The sequence below is a fragment of the Choloepus didactylus genome, chromosome 14 (assembly GCF_015220235.1).
Source record: "Choloepus didactylus isolate mChoDid1 chromosome 14, mChoDid1.pri, whole genome shotgun sequence".
Classification (NCBI taxonomy): domain Eukaryota; kingdom Metazoa; phylum Chordata; class Mammalia; order Pilosa; family Megalonychidae; genus Choloepus; species Choloepus didactylus.
In genome coordinates this window covers 10,282,534-10,309,914 of record NC_051320.1, presented here as the reverse complement: position 1 = coordinate 10,309,914, position 27,381 = coordinate 10,282,534, and the positions used below count along the sequence as shown (strand labels likewise).

At 42.5% G+C, this 27,381-nt stretch overlaps 1 protein-coding gene across 1 annotated transcript; it reads left to right on the top strand.

The window, feature by feature from the left end:
* Window positions 1-29: 29 nt before the first annotated feature.
* OPRK1 (opioid receptor kappa 1) lies at window positions 30-27,145 on the top strand. The gene is made up of 4 exons (XM_037803486.1): window positions 30-196; window positions 541-847; window positions 16,720-17,072; window positions 23,237-27,145. Exons 2-4 carry the CDS (start codon window positions 591-593, stop codon window positions 23,767-23,769), a joined length of 1,143 nt encoding a protein of 380 aa, XP_037659414.1. The 5' UTR covers window positions 30-196; window positions 541-590; the 3' UTR covers window positions 23,770-27,145.
* Window positions 27,146-27,381: the final 236 nt, after the last annotated feature.

Here is a 27,381-nt window from a genome sequence, read left to right as displayed (position 1 = left end):
GTGCGGAGACGGCGCTGGGTGCACGGGGGCCCTCCAGCCAGAGCGTGGACCCGGTCTGCGGCCGAGAGCCGGCGGGAGCGGCAGCTGCGCGACGACCCTAAGGACCCAGCGGACCCCGGGCTGGCCCGGAGCGCGTGACTCGGGACCGGACGGGGCGCCCCTCTGTACCACCCTGCGCGGCGCCGGGAAGCCAGAGGTGGGCTCTGGGCGGCTTTCGAGGAGCAGCCCTTTGCAGCGCGGGCTCTGTGCTCGAGGGGACTCCATCCTCGAGGATGCCTTGTCCCTGAGGGCTCGGGCTGGCAGTCTGGGGTTGCATGCCACGGTGGGATCGTGCTTAGGGTGGATGGGGGCATCCCGGGAGCTGGGGCGAAGGAGCGAGCGCTCTCCCGTTTGCTGGCGAGGACGGCGGCGGGAGGCCGGTCCTCCCGGTCCGGTCCCCCGGGCTGAGCGCCCTAGGTCGCCATCCGCAGGCTCCCCGCTGGCCCGGGCGCGGAGAAAGTTTGCGTCTCCGGGTCCAGGCCGACCTCCCGCTCTCCTCAGGCCCGCAGGTGCAGCTCTCTCTCCTCGCCCTCCAGTCGCAGCCACCGACCATGGAGTCTCCGGTGCAGATCTTCCGCGGGGACCCGGGCCCCTCCTGCGCCCCGAGCGCCTGCCTGCTCCCCAACAGCAGCAGCTGGTTCCCAGGCTGGGCCGAGCCGGACGGCAACGGCAGCGCCGGCGCCGAGGACGCGCCGCCGGAGCCCGCGCACATCTCCCCGGCCATCCCGGTCATCATCACCGCCGTCTACTCCGTGGTGTTCGTGGTGGGCTTGGTGGGCAACTCGCTGGTCATGTTCGTGATCATCCGGTGAGCTCGGGGCCCCAGCACCCCGCGGGCCGGCCGGGGCGGGGAGGGCGGAGGGGCAGCCAGCCGGGTGGTGGGGACGCCGCTGGGTGCAGGGTTGTGGCCATTCCCGGAGGGTGGCATCTCAGAGCAGGCGCAGGATTTCCTCGGGGAGGTTTTGGGTGGGTGGCTGCGAGGTTCGCACGGAGGGAACAGAGCAGTCAGCGGCTTCTGGGGGCGTTTCCGGAGCCCCACGGGCCAGCTGGAAACTCGGAATGGGCAGGGAAATGTACCAGGTGTGGGGCAACAAGATAAATTTCAGGGTTTCTTGGAAAAGAAACAGATCCATTTCATGGCCTCTTGCCTGGTTGCCTGTACCAGTTTGGCATACTTTCTTTTTGCTCTTTGCAAATATTTTATAAGATAATTTTCAGGCCCACCGAATGCACTGAAAAGAACTCAGAATTTCCTGTGACTCATCAAATAGATGTAAAAGCCCATGAACCCTACTATTTGGGGTTGTTGATCCTGAATGCCCTCTTGTTTATTTAGAATACCGGTGACTTTTATAAATAAGCCATTGGATGTTTTTCCTCTAAAATAATGGCTGTGGCATTTTTCAAAAATAGCTTGGATTTTTTTTTCCCTCCATGAGAAATTGAAAGTTGTGCTGTTCTTTTGTGGAATTTTATTGTTGCCAACTTCCAATCATGAATATGTCTGGACGTATCTGCATATATAAGTTTCTGGTACTGAGGTGCTTCTGATTTTGGACACTGTCCAAAAAAGAAAAGGGAAAAAAAATCTCAACTTTCATCTGCCTGCTCCTTGAGACATGTGTATATCACTTTCTGGGATATATAACGCTTTAGAAATGCCCCCTTTGAGAATCAAGAAACTGCTTTGAGAGCCCCTGTGAAACAAGGAAAGGATGCAAGTAAATCTGTTAGGGACACCGAAAAAATGAAGAACTTTCTTTTCTTAGTTTGACTCTACTTTTAAAACAGGCCATTGATTTATTGTAAACTTTAATAACTATACCTGCAGGATCATCAGTCTTTCTCCTGGGAAATCATCATCATAAAAATACCAATTTATGTATTTTTTTGAATTGGAAATATCAGGTTGTTTTTCCTGCCATCTATGCTCTGAAATTTAAAATCATAATTTTAGCCTTCAAGTACACATTTTAAAGCTTGTTTTCACCTACAGTTAGTGTTTGTAGCTTGGTATTCTTGGTTTTCATAATTGTTTATCATGTGTTACAGGAATTCAGTCAGTGATGAGTAAAGCTACAGAAGGGGGGATATTTAAAAAGCAAATCATTTATCCAAGTCAATATTAACCTCAGGACTGATCTCCATTAGAGAGATGATTGTAGAAAACCAGAAGAAAATAAAAGACATCCATAATTATAGTTATTATGATATATTTGGTACCGAGATCTTTGCAAAACAGAAGTAGTGTTACACAAAAAGAGGATGCTAAGGAAAAGACAGCCCTCTTCCCACTCATATCATATTTCAGTGCTTGTTTTTGGGTGAGCAAAATCTGAAGTCTTAAGTTGGAGAATAGGTCTTAGTTGCTCTACAACTTTTTATATGGCTCTGAAGTCTAAGATTAATGGAATTAAGAATCCCATTAATGTGTTCAGTGGGAGACATTAGACATGTCAGGGAAAAAAATCCTTATAGAATAATTAGGACTTTTTATGGTAAATAGAAATACATATATAGACACATGTATATATATGTCCCAAAGATACTCATGATTAATTTTGTTAAATGAGAATAAGTTCAGCTAAGAATACAAGATAAGTTAGATAAAATAATGTTCACAAGAACATTCTTCCATTCTTCCACCTCGCTCGTAGTTAGAGATTAAGTTCCATAAGGGAAGAGTTACACTATCATCCTGGAATGCCAACCTGAGATCATAGTTCATTTAAATCCATAGCTAAGAGGGTTAAGTTGTATTTAGAATGTGTTCAGATTAATAGATGGCCAAGGAATTAAAAAATAAAATTTCAGAAGAGAAGTTGATGGACTTGGGTTTGTTTAGCTCAGGAGAAGGAAGGACTGAAGATTGGGAGAGAGCTATGATGTGGCCGTCAGAGTTGAGAGGAGAGCGAGGTGTGGAATTTGAACACACCTTCTATATCTGACATTGAGGGATGGGCAACATTTCCTAAGAAGTTGAGGGATCCCTTTTGAGGACTGTATCTTAAAATGTTGTACATGGGAAAGCGCCTTAGCTTAGTTCAGTCTTATAGAAAATCATTCCAAGGATAGAGTTAGATGCTGGGGGAGGTGAAGGTCTAGGATGCCAGCACAGACCTGGAGAGAAAGATAGAGCTGTGGGAAAAGGTGGTACTGTTTTTAGGTCTGCCTTGCAAATAGAGCTCCCTGCCTTGAGTGCCTGGAATGCTGCCTGGTATCTCCTGGAGAGATTTAACGGTTCAAGGGGTCTCATCATTTACTATGAACCAACTGCTATAATTCCCTAATATTGGGGCACGTTTACCTTTCGCTGTGGGTACTAAGATTTTAAATGCTCCAGCTTCCCCTATGGCCAGGCTTTGGCGTTTGTGGTGCTGGGTGGGCAGCTCTTCTCTTAGTCCTTGATTCAAGTCCTTGAGTTCTGTTACCACCTTTGTATGTCCAGGGGTGTGACCCATTCACGGCCCCAAACCCACAGTTTTGGACTCCCTCAGGTGTCATCTCCACTCCACACCAGTGACTCACACTCACTTGTCTTCTTAAAGATCTATCTCTTGCGCTTACAAGTTCCCATCATACAGCTCTCTCATTCCATTACCAAAAACAATACAAATTTAATGAACACCTAATATGTGCCAGGCATTTAATGCTAACTACTTCATGTGAATTATTTTATTTAACCTTCTCAGTGAGAGGTGTATTACCATCAAGCCCATTTAACAGATGAGAAAACTAGGGCTAAGAAAGGCTTAATAAAGTAAGGCCACACTTTGCTAACTTGTGGGGCCGGAATGATCCCAGTAGTCTGACCTGAGATCTTGTGCTGCTGTTCACTATGATACTCCATTTCCAGCTATACTAATTCTTCAGACTTTTGGAGACCTTCTTCCCTGGGTGTCCTCCCTTTTCTCCAAGACTGTCTCATCTTTTCTTACCCAGCCTGGACCCCACAAGCCATCACTTCAGCTTGTCTCCCAACAACTTCCCTACCTTCTTGTTCTTTTGACATTCTCTTCCACCAAAACATTTACCCTGGATCAAGCCAGTGATTGACCTTCCTTTTTCCATAACCAGCTTCATGATTGATGCTGGATAAAATCAGTTTTATCTACTCTCATGGCAATGTCATCATCAATTCTGCCTACAAGTTTCTCTGTGTCCCTCCCTGTCTTAGTTTTCCAGATGCTAAAACAAATACTGTACAATGGGTTGGCTTAGACAATGGGCATTTATTGGCTCAAGGTTTTGAGGCTAGGAGAAGTCCAAAATCAAGGCGTTAGCAAGGTGATGTTTTCTCCCCAAAGACTGACTTTCTGGGGCTGTCTGTCAGTGATCCTTGGACCTTAGCTTCTGTCACATTGCAATGCACATGGTGATGTCTACTCCTTTCTCCTCCAGGTTCTGTTGACTTCTGGCTTCTTCTTGTGGCTTTCTCTCTATGTGTCTGAATTTCATTCTGCTTATTAAGGACTGTAGTAATCTGAGCTAAAATGCAACTTGATTCAGTTGGCTCACACATTAACTAAAGGAACATCTTCAAGAGATCCTAATTTACAGTGGGTCCACACACACCAGAAATGCTCACCAAAACCAAGAACATGTCCAAACTGGGTTATACAATTCAATCCACCACATTCCATAATTTCCAAGAAAGAGCCAAATCCTTCTCCCATTTCTAATTAAAAGTCTAATTCAAATCTTTTCTGATTTCCAAACCATCTACCTGACCATATTTCCCTCAGGTTCAGGAAACAGTCCTACCTAGTAATACACTGAAACACTAGAGACTAGATGCTAGGTGGCTCCGTCTTCTGACATAAGCTCATGGAAGCATCTGGCCCTCGTTCTGTTCCATCTCAGTGGAAGAGGAGAGTCTTCTTTATGTTCATGCAAATTCCTGCTCCTGTGATTCAAATCTCATTGCCTCCTGCTTTCTTGAAGTCTGTCTGTGTCAGCTGTTTCTTTTCCCTCTCTTTACTTCATTTGCAATCTCTCCCCCTCTACTTGACTTTGTCCTTTCAGCATGTGAACCTACTCATGCATTTATCATCTTTTAATCACCAATTCAGTCTCCTCGGAACTCTCCATGGTTCTGATTTCCCTTAGCTAACATTCTTTCGGTTTACTTTCCTTCATGGGCAAGCTTCTTGAAGGAATGACAAGTCCTTGTGAGTCCTCACTGTCCACTCATTCCTGAGCCCAGGGTACTTGGGTTCCTTCACCAATGCTTTTACCAAAGTTCCGGCACTGACGCTTCAGAGGCTCATATCAGGTCTCCATTTCTTCTAATAGAGAATTAGAAGGATTTGACATGCCTGGCCAACCTCCAGTCCCTCCATCTCTTTGACAGTGCCTCACTAATTCTTCTCACATGGCTCCATGTTTCCCTTCCATCTCCTTTATGCACTCCTCTTCTTCCTCTGATGTCTCTTGAAAAAACCTTCTTCAGATGTTTCTCAGCTCGCTTCTGTCCTCACTTTGCATATACTCTGATTCTGTCAGGATTCAAACAGAGAAGCACAGCAGTAGGAGATGATATATATATATATATTATTGCAAGGAAGTGGGTTGCACAACTGTGCCGGCAGGCTAGGCAAATCTCACAGCCGTCAGGCAGGTTGCCAGGAAGGCCAGCTGCAGCTGCTGTCCTGCTGTCCACAGGCGGAATTTCTTCTTCTTCAGAGAAGAAGCTCTGCTTCTAAGGCCTTTCAACTGATTGGACCAAATCCACCCAGATTATTTAGGTTAATCTCCTTTACTCAAAGTCCACTGACTATGGACTTCAATCACATCCGCAGAATACCTCAAAGCAGCCCCTGGATTAGCGTTTGATTGAATAACTGGGACTGCAGCCTAATCAAGTTGTGACACATCAAACTAACCATCACACTGTCCTTCAATGATTCTATCCATTCTTGTGGCTGGGACTGTCACATAAATTCTGACGAATCCTAAATCTGTATTTCTTGTAAGGGGGTATTGTGGGAAGATGGTAGAATAGAAAACTGCAGGAATCAGTCCCTCCACCAGAACAGCCATTAAGCAGGCAAGTACTGTCTGAATCAATTATTGTGGAACTCTGGACACGAGTAGAATACCCTATGGCACCCAGGGAAGAGCGGGAGGAAGAGGCTGATAGATTATGGCAAAGGTAAAGAGCAGTAAATTGCTCTCTCTGCATGGTGTTTTTGGCCACCCAGCTCCCACTCTCATGCCAGGCAGCAGTGGGGTCCAGCCCCTGGTGTAGCTTACTGGGGTCCAAAAAGGACATAGAAATCCACTCCCCAAGATCTGGGGTGAACATGGGTCAATCACTGATGATGGCTTTTGATCAGTGAATTTAGATGACTGGGGCCCAGCCCTGAGGGTGACAGTTGTTCCAACCTGCCCCAGACAAAGGTGGCAGAGGAGATTTAAAGACAGTACGCTTCCTTAGAGCTGTGGAAGACAGGCGACGGGCTGCATTGGATGGTTATGGACCGAGTCAAGAAAGCTTTGGGGGAAGCTCCTGGTGCAGTTTGGAGCTGGCTGGTGCTCCCTTTGGGGTCCCTGACCTTGTTCCAGCCGGGTGAGACTCACTTGGGAAACTCCTCTCCCTTGTGCTCCTCCTGACACGGGAAAGCAGTGTAGGAAACAACTGAGTCAGGCAGCCTGGAGCAAAGGCTTACCTCCTTCAAGTCCTGCAGAGGAACACCCCGGAGAGGGAGAAGGTATGTTTTCTGGGGAGTTGAGGAGGCATTAAAATTCCTAAATACAGGGGAACCCCTGAAGCCACCAGCAAGCACAATCCCAGGAAAAGAAGCAGGTACGGGAAAGACAGGGAGGGCCCTGCACTTTGTGTTCATCGTGGGCTGATGTTCCTTGGAGGAGGGCTGAACTCTGATGGAGAACACCAGCCAACGCAAAGCCAATGTGCAGAGATGGTGAAAGGTGTTTTCTGTTTAAGTTTGCTTGGTGGTGTTAGCTCCTGACACTCAAGAAAATATCTGTCAAATCACCAGCTGGTTAGAAACTCAAGAAACAGACACCTCAGGGAATAAATCCTAGAGGTGACATTGTAAAATATTAAAACATACCAGCGTGGAATAAATCCTAGTATTACCAGTGTAAAATGTTAAATTGTATAGCATGCAACAAGAGAGTACAAGACAAATAAGGAAATAGGAAATGATAGCCCGTCCAAAGGAGGAGGACAGGAATCCAGGAAACATCAACAAAGAAGATCAGATTGTGGATATATCACATGAAGACTTTTCAAAAGTGATCTTCAAAATGCTCAAAGAGATGAAGGAAAATACAGAGAAAGAACTAAAGGATATCAGTAACATAATGAATGAGCAATATGAGAATCTTAGTAAAGAGAGAGAAAATTTAAAAAGGAACCAAACAGAACTACTGGAGTCAAAGACCACAGTAACTGAAATGAAATATTCCCAGGAGAGTTTCAAAAGCACATTGGAGCTGGCAGAAGAAAGACTCAGTGAATTGATTAAAATGAGTCAAGCTGAAGAGCAGAAAGAAAAAAACGAATTATAAAAAGGGAAAATAGCCTAAGAGACCTGTGGACACCATTAAGTGCACCAATATATGTGTTATGGGAGTCCCAGAGGAGAAGAAAGAGATAAGGGGGTCGAAGGAATGTTCAAAGAATAATGACAGAAAACTAAATCCATATCTCTAGCCCAGTTACCTGCCCTGGCTGCAGAATCCAATAGCCTTTTTCCTACTGGATAGTTTATGTGATTGCTTTACAGCCACTTCAGCTTTCTAGAGAATCTGCTTAACGGAACATTCTCCACAGGCTTCAATTTCCATGGTAATGATATGCATATTTCTTTTGCATAATTTAAAGGAAATCTTTACTCTTGTGGAGGTATATTTCTTTGTAAATTAATTGTAAGGTTAAAAAAGGAAGAATTTATTGGGAAAAAAATACCAGGAATCAAAAAATTATTTGGTCCTTTGTCTTTGACTTTTAAGTTTTGCCTTTTCCTTGTTCTTTTCTCTTTAGTTTTCATTAGTTCTTTGTTACCACAATGAAGACTTCTAGGAATTTATCTCCTATTGACCTTAGATCCTTAGCCCGAGAGGAGAAGATTTTTGCTTCCCTAGAGTTCAGCCTGGGCAGTGCCAAAATTTCTCAAAAGGGGAACTTCATAAGGGGCACAGAAGAAAACCAAACCACAAAAATACAATGAAAATAGTTACATTTCCTGAACTCAAATGTCTTATCTAAAGGTAGTCAACCCACCCAAGCTTGTTGGGTGAACAGATATTTTCTCATGAAGATACATGCTTTCTTGCTCATAAATAGGGGGAGAGCATTTCTTTTCCAAATCTTTGAACAGAATTTCTGCGCTGCACTCTGATGAGATGTGTTATAGGCTGACTTGCTCTGTCCACCCCTAAGCCAGTTTCAGCTGTATGGTGGAAATGATGTCAGTCCCACAAAACTGCGTGGCTGTCTCCAAATTGGGGAAGCCTGGGAAGGAATTGGTGACCCAACCACGGGATCTGCTCTGGTGCTTGCCTCTTCCCATCCCAGGCTTCCAATACTCCTCCCCGGGCTTCCCCCTGTCACCAGTGCAGTCATGTGTGCTCCCAACACAGCATTCCTTAGGACCACCAAACCACAAAGGTATAACACAGCATCTGCATCGTGAACCGTTTGCTGCGTGCCACCTAACACTGGTGTTACCTTGGGCTTTGATTAAAATGATATGTTCTAATTTATCCCCAATCCTCTCTTAGAATCAACACGAAACACTTCCTTTGATGCAAACCTAGCAAAAATAACTCCAGAAATTATTTTCAAAAGATCCTGCCTTTCATTTCTTAAAATAATTCCTATGTCTTTGACAAGCTCTTGAAAGAGAGCATTGGTTTCATTGCAACTCTTTATCTGCGTTAGCTAAATGGAATCATTTTCTTCCCTGTGGGATATGTCTTTGCTGATGAAGTCCAAAGCCTCATGAAACTGTTTCATGGACCAGAGACTAAATAGCTGCAACAACAAAAGCCAAGAAAACAAAAACAAAGAGACAAAAAAAAAAAAAAAAAAAGTGTGGTGATCAGCTGTGTAGGCTTCTTGAACTCTAACACACTCCAGGCAAAATTGTATGCTTTGAAATCACTTCTTGATTGTTTTGCCTTTACAGTTTTTCTCAGTGCCTGTCTCAGAGTTTGCTGCAGGGGGAATTTATTCCTCACTGAGAGAAAACAGCCCCTCTCCATTAATCACCCAGCCTCATTTCTCCAGCATTGCTCTCTTGGTATGAACTGTGTGATGCAGTTGGCATCTTCTTCATTCCCAGTTTAACTTTTGGATGCACTCAATTGTCGTTGCCCCAGGAGACGGTGTGCTCAGCTAAAAACCTACAGACTTAGGGCTTTCCTTTCTAAGGGTAGGCATCCAGGGTTTCAGTAGTGGAAGGAGAATTTTATTAACAAAAGATATTTCAGAATAACAATTATTTGTTCCTTGACAGCAAGATCAGCCAATTTTTTTTTTCTTTTATTTGGAGGTGGGGATGGTTTAATCTTTAATAAGGAAGACTTCTGTGAGAAAAATAGATTTTAGAAGTAGAGATACTATTGTAAGAAGCTATAAAAAAAAAAAAAAACCTACCCTCCTCATTGGCCAAGCAAGTCTGAATTTAAATGGAAGAAGAGCAAACTATCAAAAAATATGATTGATTGGGAGTTTCCCAAGGAATTGGTCTGAAGCTGGGCAGGGAAGATGACCAGACTTCTGAGAATTTACAGATGAGCTACAACAATAGGAACTAGTTGCTGAGCTCCGGTTTTGTATTAACTCATTTAACTTCAAAACCACCCCTTGAGCTAAGGATTGCTATAGCTTGTTCACAGTTAGGGAAAACTACAGGGGTTTAAGTGACTGTCTAAGTGCACAGGATTGTTAAATGCACAGTCCAGTATTTGAGCCCAAGTTTCTCTAACTCTCCAGCCTCACTCAGCTCTCTCTGCCTGACTGTTGCCTCCTGCTGCGGGCAGGAGTTGCTTTATCTGATAGAGGACAGAGCCTCTCTGCTTGCCCATATCGTGGCTCAACCCTAGCCAGGTCAAGATTGTATATAGAAACTGAAAAATAATTTCAAATATCCCTGAAATTCCAGGTATCCAGGTGGTTGTGCTCTAGAAACAAAACTGCTGATTGTTGGAGATTTTCCGTTTTCTACTAGATGCTGATGGGCATCACTCACCCAGAGTGTGCAGCTCAGTGCCCCAGGAACATTGTACCCAAGTCAGGGGTGTATCGTTATCCAGCTTGTACCTGCAGAGGGGGATAGATGCATTGCTTTGACTCCCCCCCCTACCCCCTTCTCTGCTTTCCTACCTTGTGCATGAGAGCAGGAGCAGCCTATACATCTGCTGTCTGGCCAGCATGTTGCTTCCCACGTGCTAACTGCAGTCGGAACCACGTTTGCCTGTGGTGAACTCAGAGAGAAGCTCCACTGTCTGGTTTTTTTAAAGTGTTTGCTCTTTGCATATGTGAGCATAATTCTGGAGTCCTGAGAGGGTGTGATGCCTGTGGGAATAGAAAAATACAGATTAAGGGAACTTCAAAGTGGGATCGTTTGGGAAGCAATCACTGAATTTCCTTTCTCTTTTAATCATTGGCTGCCCTTTAATAAAGATCCATAGTTTCAATAGTAAATAATCCCAGAGGACATATAGCAAATTAATTTCCTTGTGACGAACCAAAGGTATCTGGAGAATTTAAAGAAGCAAACTCACTATATTTTCAAAGACTTTCTGAGAATTCACATCAGTACAATCATCAGCACTTCTGACCAATGTGAACATAGTATCAAGAACACTATGTACCTGGAAAACATGCCCAAGAAAATGAATAAATCATGCTTGGTGGTGAGGCAGAGAAAACAAGCAAAAACTCTGCCTGCCTTACTATGCTCTTCATCTACCACCTGCTGACAAGGTTGATATTTCCCTGGCACTGCAGATCCTTGCTGGTAGAGAATTGGATGTTTTGGAGAGTCCTCGGGCATCACTGGTGCTGTAAGAGAAGCCGCGGCTTCCTGCCTGGGTCATCATGATCACACTTGCTTGTTCTTCAGACCACACGGGTGTGCCCAGGTGCATTACCTTGGCTCCCAGGTATTTGCTAGGGAAAAGGAGTCCGTTTGGAAAAGTGGCCCTTGGGTTCCTTTTCCTTTTCATCCTATGGAGCTGTAGCTCAACAGCTACTCACAAGGCCCAGTTGTACTCCCCACTGTCTCAGTAGTTTGTGGTTTAAGGCGAGTCACTTAACTCAGTTTCTTCAACTGTGAAATGGGCACAGCTCAGACCCCACTGTGTACATGGTGGGTGCAATGCTCATAGCTTGTAACGTTCACCTCTGCAACACTTTTGAAACTCTCTGATGCCTATTTTACCATGTCACATATTTTCTACCCTCCTTATGGACACCTGACCATGCTGAGCAGAAGGTTTCTCAATTTTTAGCTGAAGGAAATGGCAGAGTTCACTCATACCCATCATTTCTCAGATAAATTATCTGACTCCTCAAGAGACTTTGGAATAAGGCAGCCCTGAGTTCCTTGACTCAATTACATTTGGACTCGGGGACACATCTCTAAAACTTCTTCCTCTTCTAAAGGCGGGGAGGGAGTCCCCTCGGGATTGTGATATGGGTTACTAGGGCTGCGGAAAGTAACGATAAAGCAGCAGTGATGATGCCAATGATGGCTGGCATTTGTTGAGTAATGACCATGTGCCAAGTCCTGCACTAAGTAATTCTATTCTTGTCTCACTTAATCATCATGACAACTTTGTCAGATAACACAAAATTCCGAAAACAGTGTGTGTGACATGAGTCCTCAACAAATGCTTACAATGATTTTTTTCTCCTGGGGTTCAAGGCCTTCTGTGTTCTGACCCCACTTCCTCCATCCAAACCTGCCTCCCTCAGGACCCTAAATCATTAGCTCCAGTTTCCTCACGACCCTTGAAGAAGGCATTAGCCATCAAGCTGTCTGTCTTCCCAGATCCTGCTCAAGGCATAAGAAACTGTTCTGGTTCTCTCTTCTTCCAGATGTTTCCTCATCACTTTAGGACACCTTTGTTTTCTCTTTCTGTGCATTCCTGTAGTTTGCACTATAATTCAGATTCGAGTAGTTTAAATGGTCCTCGAGGACAAGGGGCTGTGTGTTGAATTTATTTTTAAGCACTCCTCAGAGTCTTGTTGCATATTGCTGGGCATGGAGAGAGCCTTTAGAAACTTGTGGAAATAATAAAGGAATGAAGACAGTGGTGGTGGCACACATCTATTGACGAGAGAAGAAAGGATACGTCTACACAACATGGAGGGCAGCTGCAGGTAAAGGTTAAAATAACCGAAAGCCTGATATGTGGTGATTCAACATCAGGATCGTGGGTTAATCATGATGTTGTCACAAAGCTGAAGAGGAACTCCTGATTAAAGAACATCGTGAAAATTAAAAGCACATGGACAGTGCACTTTGCTAGCAAGGCGTGTTTGTAGTCCCAAGATGATGTCTTCTGTGTTTCAGCTGACCAGGCAGATGGAGAGAAGACAGAGCTGAAGGACTGCGTGTGTGCACGGTTGATGTCCTCCAGGCTTTCATTTCTCACGTAGCGAATGTCTTGTTGCTTTCACAGAAACCTGCAGGGTGACATTTGTCCCTGTCGCCTCAGCACACAGTTTTGTTCCCCGGCCCATTATAAAGACTCTTACAGATGCTGCCAACCTGGAAGGCCACACTCCATGCCTTGTGAAGAGGTTCCTTCTTCTTGTTAGAGACCTGAGCCAGAGTGGGCTTTCGTTGAGGTGTCCTGGGGCGGGGAGCCAGTAACAGCAGACACCTCTGCTGTCCACAGCACCTGACAGGCATTTCCTGGTGACACCGTCCTTAGCATGCACCCCCCAGGTTCATCATTGACCTCTTTCCTGCCCTTCACACATCTCGGACAGCACACAGCACACCTATCACAGCCCCCAGATTTGTAATATTGGCAGCCTGCTGAGGACAGCCTGCAGACTTTGCTCTTTTGGGGGCCATATGCTCTTGGAGTGTGTATGCTAAAAAGTGCAACCTTTCCCTCCCAGCCCCGCCTCCAGCTTCTCCACACAGGCCCCCAATTCTCACCCAGATGGCTGCCATTTCACTTGAAACACTTGTGGATGTTTGTAAAGCAGTGCGGGTAAAATGGAAAATGATTTCATACCCTATCATGATAAGAAAGCTTTCTTGCTTGTGCACACACAGTAGATGAAAGGACCCGGTAACACTTCATTTGGTTAAATACAAGCCCAGAGGCTCAACCAAGCTGGTTTTGAGGGTATTGTTTTGTAATTGTGTGTTCCCCAGAATCCAGTGCAGTGTAAGAGATGTCAATAAATATTTATTAACTCATAGCTTATTCATTACTTTTAATTATACTTTTTTAGTTCAGTGTTGTATGTTTATAAGTGTGTCCTCCGGAATTCCAGAAGAGGGGAAATTGCCATGCCAGCCCCTACCAAGTCCTCTTTTGAGGTTCTTGATACTAGTTTCTGCTCCTGGCACATTAACCCCCCCTTAACTTCCTGCAGCTTCACTTTCTTTGCATGTATCTGGGAAGTGGCATAAGTCTCCTGAGTAAATGTGAAGGGCAGTTGTGAGACCCAAATAAGATACACTGAACTCAGAATGTTGAAATTTGTAAACTGTGAAGTGCTGGGGTAGATGTAGCAACACAGGAATTGGAATCTGACTGACTTGGGTTTGAATTCCTGCTATGTCTTTTTGAACTGTATCACTTTGAGGAATTTACTCAACTGTGATTCCTGGTTGCCTTGTCTATAAAATAGGGATAAATAGTACCTCTCCCCATAGAGCTGCAGTGAGGATTAAATGACATAAAACAAGTGGGATGTACAGCAAAGGGCCTGTTGTAGGGAGATTTCTGAAATAAATGCCCATCATCATTTTCGTTTTCAGTAGAAACCATCTCAAAATAGGGCATTGGTGCCATGACATGGGGCCGTTGATGGACGCCAGGGGCCCCCTGGTGGGAGAGCACATTGGGGTCTCTGGCTGGGGTCCTCTGAGCCCTGGGATGGGCACAGGGGTAGCTCCCACATGAGACAGCTGGTTGTAGCTTGTCCCTCTAGTGGCAGGGACTTTTGCTACTATTAGTTAGTGCAGTCTGCAGAGTTGTGGCTGCTCGCCTGTCTTGTTCTGAGATCTGATGACCAGATTTGAATTCTTTGTAGGTTCAAACTTTACACGATTTCATATATCTATTTGCTATAAATATTTTTAAAGGCAAAGGGCAAGCTGCCACTCCATTATTTATTATGATTAATAAATGTAGAGAGTCATATTATAGTTTATGGTAATTTGTGTATCATGCCACCCAGGTCTTTCCAGCATTCGTTGTTACTCTCGTGTTTATATTGGAGCTGAATGACCATGAACCTTAACTAGAAACTCCCTGTGGTAACTGCTAATGTTCACCCACTTGAGAGGGTAGAAAATGAAATCAATTAAGGGATGGACTCTGGGCCAGGTGCGTTCCATACATTACCTTAGTAACTCTATGGGGCAAACATATTTCCCACTTTATATTTGGAGAAAGTGAAGCTCACAGTGGTTAGTGATCTCTCCAAAGACTACCTGTTAGTTAGAGGGAAAAGTGTAAGGACTAAAACCCAGATCTAACTTCATAAAGCAGAGAATGTCTGTCTAACTTTATAAGGAAAAGCAGACTATCAGGGTCAAAAAATACAAGAGTAGAAGTCAAAGATATTAACTTCCAGAATCTTTGCTAGTATCAGGGATTGTATGGGAGGAAGTTGCAAGAAGAGGAAGAGGCCAGTTTTTAAGACACATTTTTCAAACTTAAAACTATATTTTTAAGAAGACAATATTTGAACAGCTAGCATTTTATTCTTTCTCAGCAGACACATTGGCTTTTTCTCAGTAAGTATCCCTGCTTAGTTACCTGGGCTGCCTTATAAAGCCTTTTCTCCTAGCATTGGGCCATGCATATTTAATCCATTTCTAAATGTACGGGTCTCTCAGTAATATTGGAGCAAAAAGGAAAAGACAAAGCATATTTTTAAATAAACCCCTTCACTCTCCAGATTGAAGCACCATTTAGTGGGCAGAGCATTAAGATGGAAGCAACCAGCATCGACTCTAGCTAGTACCAGCCTTTACCACAGCTGCCTCCAACCAGGAGCAAATCCCAACAGGAAGAGAGGGAAGGTGAAGGTGAGGTGTGAGTTTGTGTCCACTACAGCAAGTCAGGCTACTTGAGGCCCTTCCCTCAAGTTGGTTTTTACCTCAGAAAAGCCACCCTGACCATACAGGGCAGCTCCAGATTGCCTCACTCACCAAGAGGCAACACTGTTGCCAAGGATGGTTGCAGCTGTTTTATCACTGAATTGTCAAAGAAGTTTCTCTTGTGGAAGTTTATGTATCATGTGCCAAGGCAATCACCAAATGCCATTAGTGTTGACGTTACAGCCAAAGCAGATGTAGGTTTCCGTGTGGCAGCTCCTTACAAATGACCTTTAATGAAGGTCAGCGCCATACTCCTGGAGAAGCCTGGCTTCTGGAAGGTTCCTGGGGTGCTGGCCGAATTAATTGTGATAATCCTTGCAAATCTGAGGTGTGGAGAAAGTAATTAACATGTGGGGTTTCCAGACATACCTTAGTCGCTTGGCCTTGAAAACCTGCTGGTAGAGTTTGAGGCCTTCACTGGTTGGGAGATGTATGAGGACACAGTGTCTAAGCAAAACCACCATTTTAATTCCATTTCAGTTGAAAATGGGAGTTGTTCTAAATTTCATGTTATAGTGGAAAGAATACTTTGGGCTTGAAGGAAATCTGACCTCAGTTGGTGGTCGAAACAAATTACTTGCTTTAAAAAAATCTCTGAAGATTGGAGTAAGGAAAACAATGTCAGAATTATTTCTTACCTACCCACTGTACCAGAATATGGTGCTATGAGATGGGTGAGAAAAGAACTCAGCCTTCTTTATTTATATAATACATTTAAAATTACAAGGACCCTAGGGGTACACTGGTAAGCAGCAATCAACAAATCTAATTGTGTTTTAGCAATTGCAGCTGTAAGTATTTAAAAATTGAAAAACATTTTGCATTTACAAAAGGCATTGGAATTGCAATTATTGATTTCTCCAGAATAACTCTAAGGAGAAGTTATGTATGTTTTATCTTTGTTTTACAGAGGTGAAAGAAAAAAAAATTAAAACATTTTAAAAATGCTTAAAGCCAGGCAACTCTGGGTAGGATTAAAATGAATTATCAGTCACCAAATAAAGGTCCGTAATTATATGCAAGTCTGTTGAAAATATCTATGTTTATATTCATCTACTAATCTATCTACAGATAGATGTCTACTCTTTACCTTTTTATTTCTTTATTTAAATATCTTTTGAACAAAGCACTAGACTCTAAGCTAAATAAAGCCAGGGATTTTAGCTCACTTTTCCTACTATCCTCAATGTCTAGACTAGTCCATTTATATATTAGACACTCGATAAATATGTAAAGAACTAATGAATGAAAATGCACAATCAGCAGTCCAAAGACTGTCACAGATCCCTTCACCTTGTGAATTTGAAAATGGAGGGAAATGATGTCGCTCTCTGTCTTTTAGATACACAAAGATGAAGACAGCAACCAACATTTACATATTTAACCTGGCTTTGGCAGACGCGTTAGTTACAACCACCATGCCCTTCCAGAGCACCGTCTACCTGATGAATTCCTGGCCTTTTGGGGACGTGCTGTGCAAAATCGTCATTTCCATTGACTACTACAACATGTTCACCAGCATCTTCACCCTGACCATGATGAGTGTAGACCGCTACATAGCCGTGTGCCACCCCGTCAAGGCATTGGACTTCCGCACGCCCCTGAAGGCGAAGATCATCAATATCTGCATCTGGCTTCTCTCATCATCCGTTGGCATATCCGCCATCGTCCTTGGAGGCACCAAGGTCAGGGAAGGTAAGAGCCTTCATTTCCATCGCATTTCCAGCTTTATTAATTAATACACACTTAATTTCAGACACATCTAGGGGAAAGGCCAAAAACAGTGGAAAGATAATGCCTACGCCCATTAAATGTAAGAAATACAAAAATTTTGCATTCCTTTCCCACCTCTGAACACAGATACCAATCTATCTCCTCCTCCTCCTGTAGTATTTGTCAGAATCGGGAGGGGTGGGGATGAAGTGGGCAATCATAGGACATGGATTTTTAAAATACACCTGCCTACTATCCTTGTTTCCACCTAAAAGGGTTCCTAAGTCATTAGAGACTCATGCTGGCTCTTTCCTCCTTTAATCTCCATATGCCTAGATTAGCAGCTTCATTTGGCTGTAGGCCATTAAAAGTCAGATTCGCAGCTTCATTTGGCTGTAGGCCATTAAAAGTCAGATTCGCAGAGGGGTGGTAGTTATAGATGAGCAAAGCTGTTAGATATTGGGCATTTTAGTTCTTGGCCCAAGCAAACAGGATAATCAATGTTTTCCCTATAATTCCAGAACTGTGGTTCTTACCCTTGGCTGCATGTTGGAATTGACTGGGTACCTTAAAAAAATCCTGCTGCCCTGGCCCCAGCCCTGGAGAATCTGATTTAACTGGCCTGGGGGACAGTCTGGATATCAAGATTATTTAGGCTCTTCCAGGTGACCGTGACATGCAACCAAGGTGAAGGCCACTATTCCAGGAGTTTCGCTTTATCAGTCAAAGATAAATCTGGGAAAATATCTTGTGTCTTAATGGAAAGTCACTGGGAGGAGGAGAACAGAGCAATCACCTTGGACGTCAGAAATGCCATTTACTACTCCAGCCCTTGTCCAGGTGCTTCCTTTTATGAGGGAGGTTTGTGATACCCAAGTGGGACAATTGAATACATGCAACAAGAACTTTCAAGGTCATAGAGAAAGGACAGGCACTAAAATCCCAGTTTATCTGGCACAGTACAAGGTTTTTAGTGAAGCATAATATATCTGCTCTGAAGCTATAAAATGAATTCCCAGCATAGCCACAGCAGGTGTTGAGCTATAATGGTTGGTAATTTTTAAGAAAATGCCCAACTTTCTCTGTTAGATCAGGATTTTTAAGTATGATTAATCACACACAGGATTTTATTTCTTCCTGCTTATGACAAATGGAAATAAAATTGCAAGGAACTGTTCTGAGGCTATGGTGTTTGTGCACAAAAACTCAGATCCAAGAAGAGGCTGTATATCATTAGGGCTGGGGAGGAGTGGGCTAAATAATAAAAGAAGGAGGATGATTTTCCCAGAGGAAATAAATAATTCATTTTTATATTCCATGTTACACTCGTAGACTTAACCACTGCGTACCTCTAATCATTGTCAAAGACTGGCATTTTGGAGAAATGTATTTCAATTAGGCTTTTGAAAGAGGAAATGAAGACAGATGAAGTTTTTCCAGGAAGGAATTGCTCTAGATGATTGTGTGCAGAGGCAATGGAAGAACAGATCCACCAGTGTCGGCAGATTAATTTGTGCAGCAAAAAGAGGAGAAAGAGGGAGAAAAATTCAGTAGTCCTGGAGGAGGTATCCTGTCTTTCTTCCCAAGTGTTTTTATTTTCTAAAGCAGATTTTGTTGAGATAGTGCAAGAGTGTATTTGGACCATCTAGCACATTAATTTTGAAGTGTTGCATCACACTGCATGCTCAGACTCTTAGAAAATCTCTTCACGACAAATCGGAGCTGAATGGTGTTTGTGGCAAAGGCTCACTAAAAGCCATCAGGCGTTGAATTAGTCAGGGTTCTGTAGGGAAACAGAGATATACATGGACACATTATGAAAATATTATGAGATAATTTTATTGGAATTGGCTCATGAGACTGTGGGGATGAGCAAGTCCTAAATCCATAGGCCAGGCCACAGCTGGGAACCCCAATGAAGGTTTTCCATGAATTCCCCAGGAGAAGCTGGCTGAAGTAGATATGGAAGTTCTCTCTTCTGACTGCTCAAATCATCACTTCTCCTTTTAAGGCCTTCACCTTTTGGGATGAGACATTTCTCATTGTAGAAGGCAACCTCCTCAGTTGATGCTAGATGTAATCAGCCATTGATGCAATCAACTTACTGATGATTTAAGCCCATGAAATATCCTCACAGTGACAATGAAGCCGGTGCTTGCTTGACCAGACAACTGGGCACCATCACCTGGCCAAGTTGACAGAAGAACTTAACCTTCACAGGCATCCATTGTGTTAGAACACATCCACCTAGACAGACACTGCCTCCACTAATGCTTCTGAGTTTAAAGTGTTTCTATTTGGCTAAGAACTCAGACTCTGGAATCAAACTGCCTGGGGTTGACACCTCATTTCACCATTTATAGGCTGTGTCACTTTGGAGAAATTATTCAGACCTTTGCACTTCAATTTTCTCACCCGAAAAATAAGAATAATAATAGTACTTCCCTCCTGGGGCATTTTGAGCCAACATAAAGCCCGTAAAGCAATGCCTGGTATCTAGCAAGCACGTCATAATCTTGCCTATTATCATCATCCAGCGTAATGATTGTAGCCTGTCCTAGCTTTATCGCTTACATTTTATCAGCGTCTATGTGGTATCCATTCAATACTGGGAGCTGTTGTATACACCAAAATTTTTCCTTTTATAAGCATAGTATATTGTTTATAATATTTTAGCTATTATGTGTGTGTATTATTTATTTGGAGGATTCATGTTCTGCTTAGTCTTGTTATTATAGTAGCTAAGAATTACTATAATAGTGCATAGCCAGGGTTCTCCAGAGAAACAGAACTGACAGGATATATCAGGATTTATCTATCTATCTATCTATCTATCTATCTATCTATCATTTATCTATCCTTTATCATCTATCTATGTATCTATCTAGCTATCTATCTATGTATCTATCCTGTGTGTATGTATATATACAGACACACATATTTTATATATGTAAGTCTTAAAAGATTTATTATAGGAATTGGCTCACGTGATCATGAGGACTGGCAAGTCTAAATTCCACAGGGCAGGCCCCAAGCTGCAAACTTGATTTGATGAAAGTGATGTTGAATTCCCCAGGCAAGGCCACAAGCTGGGAACTCCAGTGAAGTTGATGATGGAGTCCCCAGGAGGAATTAACTATTTGAAGTAGAGATAGAAATTCTTTCTGATTGCTGTAGTCCTCAGTTCTCCTTTTAAGGTCTTCAACTGATTGGATGAGGAGACTCATCTCATTGCTGAAGTCCATCTCCTTTGTTGATTGTAGATGCAATCAGCCATAGATGCAATCAACTTACTGATGATTTAATCTATCTGTGAAATACCCTCACAGTAACAATCAGGTCAGTGCTGGCTTGACCAAACCACTGGACACCTTAACCTAGCTGAGTTGACACATGAACTTTAACAAACATCACAAATAGCCACAAGCAGGAATAGAATTATTCTTCACAAAAAGAACATACTCAAGAAAAGCTTTAGTTTAGATATTAGAACTAATTAATTAAACAATTAGAACTAATTAATCAATCAATTAAAATGAATGAATTAATTAACCCTTCAATGATGACAGCTCTGAGACATTGGAACATGTACCAAAGGAAGCTCTAGTAGTAATATAAAAGGCAAAGAAAGACCACATTTTGAACTGAGGCAATCATATAGATAACTCAGCATGAAGATGCAGCCTTTCCTGAAATAGAGCATTTAATAAAACCATGCTCTTTCACTTGAGTGTCTTGGATTATTGCTTCAGCCCACTCATTCTGCTCTTATGGTGGGAAGTCAGCCTCATCGATGCTTCTTGAGGATATTTCCAACTCCTTAGCTAGGTGTTTTCCAAAATCTTGGAAACGTAGCTGCTGTTGATTGTCTCATCCCTTCATCAAATATTTGTTGTGTTTCTACTACCTGCAAGACAATTTATTTGAGAGGAAACACATCCTCAGAGCTCAAAGATTTGTCCGAATTAAAATCAGCTGTTGTGATGCCTTTGCTTGGCTTAGTGGGTGACTCTTCCATAATAGCTACTGTGGTCAGTCCCAATCCTCAAGAATTTGGTATCCGTGTGGCATTCATCTGTTCATTTATTTAACATTTTATTCATTTTAAGCACCCTGTGTTTCAAGCACTGCTATAGGTGCCAGGGATTTAAAGTTGAATAACAGACCAGGTCCCTACCCAAAAGGAGTTTGCATTCTGGCTGGAGAGAAAACTTTAGGCAAGTAACAATTTAATTACAGATTGGAATAACGTCTATCTGGAAAATAAGCAAGGTGAGTATAATAGAGTATAACGTGCAGGGGAGAGGACTGCTTTAATACAGAGGCCTCTATCTAAATGTCTCTGACATTTAAGCTGAGACCAACCACAAGAAAGAGACAAAGTTGAGCAGAAAAAATAAATTCCCTGCCTTCAAGGAAGCTGTGGTCTACCAGATTCAACCGAGAAATCAAAACCCAGGATGGGATATTTATGCTAAACTCAGATTTTCATGACATAACACCCATCAAAAGTTGTTTAATAACTCTTTTTTTCCTATGCTAATAGGTGGTAATTTTAAACATGAATTTTAGTTGTAATTATTCCCATAAACACAAAAGCAAAAATGGACTTTTGTTGGTTGCTAATAACATCTTGCATTGTAATAATACTTTAGACAAAGACCTTTTAGAGTATCAAAAATTTCAAGTTACTCTGGGAACTTTTGTTTATTACTTGAATGTTTGAGTTGGTATTAAATCTGTAAAAGGAATTCCCCAGAAATAGCATTTCAATTAATTACCCAAAACAGTTATATCCTTTGTATTTTAAAGTAAGACTAACTGAAATTCTAATAAGATGTACTTTGTTTTACCAAGGGATAAATTGATTAAGATCACATTAGAATGTTTCAGGAAACATTCTGCACACAGGTTTTTCACTACTTAAAGTATATTATTCTTGTGTTATTTTTGAAGCAGACTTTTCCAACCTCAGAAGAAAATATTTTTTCATTACATAAATTATACACATAGTATTGCCTGTGATTACTTTATCTGCGGGGAAGGATCAGGGCAAAGAGAGTTCTGCCTGCCCTGTGAGAGCTGACTGCTCCGAGGCAAGAGGAAAAGTGGGGGCTGGCCCATGCTGAGGAAGAGGGACCCTGGGGGGTGGATGGGCCCCCAGTGACAATATCATAAAATAAACTGATCCTGGATTTCTGCCCACCTTAATATCAAAGTCACTCCAAAGGGAGCACTATCCAGCACAAAGAAGCAGAGGAAATAAAGCAATTTTCTAAGAAATCAGACAAAAATGTTCGGCTTTTCTAGATTACTTGGCTGATGTTGGTAAAAGTGAAAAAATGTGCCTGTTTCTTTCAAAATTCTCTTGATGATGGTGATGATGACTTTCCCTTTCCTTTCCTTCCCTCCCCTTCCCTCCTTCATTCCTTCCTTCCTTCTTTCCTTTTCTCTCTCCTCTTTCTTTTTCTTCCTGTCTTTTCTTCCCCTCCTTCTCCTCCATCTCTTCCTCCTTCTCCTTCTCTAACAGTTTTACTTATGTTTCAATAATGCCCTTAATTATAACAAGCACCATTGTTTCCATACCTCACACATTTAGCCAAATTTCATCATTTTTATTGACTCATGTAATGATTTCTTATACTTTTTTCTGACTAGTTGGTTTTTGTAAAATTGAATGGTTAGATTTGAAGTATTTGTTATTAACTGCAAATAGACACTAGCTTTTATTGCCACAGCCACAGATCTGGGAAAACTGTTAATAGATGGAAATACCATTAAGATCCCATGCTATGAATGAACAATTGAGCTCTTCTGAAAGCCATCAACTTCAAATCAGTTTGGGCCATGAGATAATTCATATTGCCAGCTAACCTTACTTACTCACTGATTCTGTAGCATCTTGTATGTTACCAATAAACAGGGACTTCGTAGCCTCATTGTTCAATACGCAAAGATAGGATGGTGGATATAACGTGGTTTTTATTTCTGATTTGGCGATCTGCCCCAGGTAATATTGTGTCACGGGTATTGGGCCTTTACCACCCAAAGTGTCAGAATTCATACTTAAAATATTTTGTAGCTGTGGGCCTAACCGTAACAGATGTTGTGTGTGTGTTTTCCTTGGTTTTGGTCACCCCCTCCAGACGTGGACGTCATCGAGTGCTCCTTGCAGTTCCCTGATGACAGTTACTCCTGGTGGGACCTCTTCCTGAAGATCTGCGTCTTTGTCTTTGCCTTCGTGATCCCCGTCCTCATCATCATCGTCTGCTATACCCTGATGATCCTGCGCCTGAAGAGCGTCCGGCTCCTCTCGGGCTCCCGAGAGAAGGATCGGAACCTCCGTCGGATCACCAGGCTCGTCCTGGTGGTGGTGGCCGTCTTCATCATCTGTTGGACGCCCATTCACATCTTCATCCTGGTGGAGGCTCTGGGCAGCACCTCCCACAGCACGGCCGCCCTGTCCAGCTACTACTTCTGCATCGCCCTGGGGTACACCAACAGCAGCCTGAACCCCATCCTCTACGCCTTTCTGGACGAAAACTTCAAGCGGTGTTTCAGGGACTTCTGCTTCCCCGTGAAGATGAGGATGGAGCGGCAGAGCACCAGCAGAGTCAGAAATACGGTTCAGGATCCTGCTTATCTGAGGGATGCTGACGGATTGAATAAACCAGTATGACTAGTCGTGGAGATGTCTTCCTATAGTTCTCCAGGAAGAGAGGAGTTCAACGATCTAGGGTTAACCCAGATCACAACTGCAGTCTGAGATGGGGAGAGAGGATTTCTAGTAAACTTTGAAACTCTCTTGGTCTGAAGTTCTAAGGTGTAGGCTGCTTTCGTCGGCCAGGTCAATGGAAGCACAAAGGCCAAAGAGGGATTGAGTACAAAAGATACAAAAGATCTGATTGAGTCCGGGCAAGGACAGCTCTCCCAGGCAGAGAAATAAGGAAGACTTCCACTTCCTTTAATGAACAAAGAAACAAGACTTCTCCTTCTGGCTACCTAGATTTAATTCAGCACCCAATGCTGTGGCCTTCAGATGCAATGCAGTTTTAAAATCTCTGTTTAGCAAAAAGGGGAAAACATTTTTTTTTAAAAGCGCTGGTCTTGGAGCTTGGTGGCTTCCAATCCAGAGACTTAACGTTGATAGAAACAACCCCTAAAAGAAGGACAACCATACCCAGGGCTCTAGCCCAGCTTCCTATGAACTCAGTGGACATGCTTTTGTGGGGCTGTGGGTGAAAGTGTCAGCTTAGTTATGACTCAGACCCACACACACTGGAGGTGTTTGATGTCCCAGTAAAGAATTTATCTCGATGCTCATGAAACTATTTAAATATGCAAAAGGTGGTTTCCAACAGTTTACTTTCTTGATAACTATGGGTGGGTTTTCTTAGCTTATTATTCTGATAAATAATCTCATAATAAGGCATGTCCTAATGTCAAGAAACATAAAGTACTTTAAATACCACCTTTGGTAGATAGAGTTTCGTCTGTAAATAGAGTATATGAGCAAATGAGGAGGGAGCATGCCTTCCAGCCAGGCAATTTCCCAAGGGTGCGCTGATGATGTTCCTGAGTTACTTGGAGTTGAGGCTAAGGCACTTTGCTACATGAGCTGCTCTCTGGGAGCCAGTCCCAGCCCCGTCTGCCTTGGACAGCTGGACCATTTTGTCCTTCATCAGGGCTCACTGTGCATGTGCCAGCACACTGTCAATGCTGGTGTAGCAGTGGGCAGAGTCTAGTTCATTTGCTGATCTCCTTATGAATATATAGCTATTGCCAGGTTCCCTCCATTCATGGAGAGGAGGGCATTTAACTTATGGGAATCTCAGGATATTATTTTGTGGCTTTCAGCAGAAAGTAGTGCAGTCCCAAAAAGTGTGCTGAATGAGGACATTATGGGACTCACGGCCAGGACCCACCTTGAACTGTGTTCTGCAAAGAGCTGGTGTCCTGGAGATAATGCCATCAGCAGCACATTTAGGGTAATTTCACTGAAACTTCCAGATGACAAATAAATTCCCATTTTCCCCCTGAAATGTGGTTTCAGAGGTAATGGCTTTTTCTGTGATTTTCTTGGGCAGAAAAAGAGGATAATTTAGAAATAACATCAATCTCTTCTTTAAGCATAGTATGTCATGTGGGCAACGCCCTCTGGAATTTCATAGTAAAATTACATGTACAGACCTAAATAACTCTAGACATCACTATGTCTATAAGTTCTATTCACTGTCTGCTTTCTCTCTCTTGTATATACTGTCCCCTTTTGAAAAGAAAATCTTACATTGAAAGTTTTACACATGGCTTCAGAATTTTACTATAATCATGTTGGTTTATTGAGATGTTAGATTTTCATGGCACTAACAGATGATTTAAGGCAGCGTGGCAGGATTTTTTCTTAATTGAAAATGAGGAGCTCTTTTGGGCATTTCTTCCTGAAAATTTTTAGGTGTCCTTATATTCTTAGAAATAAATGCAGAGAAGAATGGCTTAAATATTTGTTGATGTTGGCCCCAGAGTTTAAAATCTTGGCTATCATATAGGAGGGATATGATATCTACATAGAGGGTATTTCTAGGAATAAATCGTATGGAAGTATAGGGAATATATAACTTCTTTAGGGAAGAGTAAAGTCCAGGAGATTGTCATGGTGGGTTTTTATGCAGTCTAAAAATATAGCGGAGCTATAATTGTGGGAGGAAACTGTAGTAATTTTTTTCCCTTTAAGTTAGCTCCCACATGCCCTTGTGGCAGTGGCTATTGGAGTCTGGGCTTTGCTTGGGTATCCTGCATCTCTTCATATCTAAGTGTGCAGCCAAAGGAGAGAGGGATGTAGCTCTCAGTGCCCAGGAGGGTATTCCAAGTTCCTGCATTATGGTTAGCACCAGTTTCCCCAAACTAAAAGGGGGACAGAAGATGGATAGGGCATTTTAGAACATGTCATTGAAAGAATGATGAGATGAATTGTATAAAATGAGTACATTGAAAAATACAGCTCACTCAGCTGTGTTTCTTTCAAGAGTGTGTCAGTATGTGTGACTGTGTGTGTGTTTTACTAACATGAGACAGTGGTCATATTTGTCCTAAGTTCATCGTTCCAGACAATGCATTTGTCCGAGCCTGTGGTGTCTGAAATCTTTCCCATTTCTTGATGTTCCTTCTCTCTCCCTTCAACAAGGAGGACACTGTCTGCTGTGTCTCTCTCAGACCAGCATGTGGCTAACCTTGGGGTCAACTCTCTGGATTACCTCTTTCTTTCCACCTTGGTTACCACTCCAGAAAGATAGGACTTAGTGAAGGGTCAGGAAAAGTGCCGAGAAATGGAATCACATTTTAGGAGGCGGCAGCAAGGATGGAAGCCCGTAACTCTAACTGGGAGGGCAGTGTATAAGGCTTCTCTTATGAACCTTAGAGTATCCCCTAAAGGATGTCCCCCTACATCCCCTTAAGTTGAAATTCCAGGTTAAGTACTAAAGAGTAAGCATGGTTTGGAAAAATACTTGGAAAAAATCCAGGAACATTAACATAAATCCTAAGAATTTGGTTTGCATTCTATGACATATTACTGAAAAATAAAATTTCTTAAATTTATAGAACTATGGTCAGATGCTTTATAAATCTTTCCTCTAGTAATGGGGCATCATCATATGAATAACTGGAATAAAAGGAATACATTTGAATGGCTTTAAATTAGAGTTTGTTGGAAGAGAGAACTGTGGCAAGGTTGTTTGTCCATTCAGTGAGATTTATTTGCTAAGTGATAATTGTTTGGATGATTCTGCAGAACTAGGAATACCCCACCCAAAAAGGACATTTATCTGTTTGCTCTAAGGCAGTTTTCTTCTCTGAAGTGAAGGCATATTCATGTTTGAATCCTTTCCTGTTAAGTGTATGATTTATATCCTGTATTTTTAGGTGATGATAATCATACATTGTATATATATGATTGTGTGCCTTGCAATAAAACCAAAACTGTACTTGTTAAAACTCACAACAGCCAATAGTGGTGAATCATTTCTTCTTTTTGTGGCTTCTGTATGGCTACAGCAAGAACTGTGTTAACTGTACTTGTTAAAACTCACAATAGCCAATAGTGGTGAATCATTTCTTCTTTTTGTGGCTTCTGTATAACTTCAGCAAGAACTGTGTTAACTGTTTCCCAAAACCAAAAACAAGCTTTAACTTTCCATCTGTGAAAGTATTGTGGAGGATTAAGGTAAAGGAACAAAATGTGGGAATCTAAATTATGATCTTAATTCCCAAACCAGGAAATAATGTAGGAAAATTC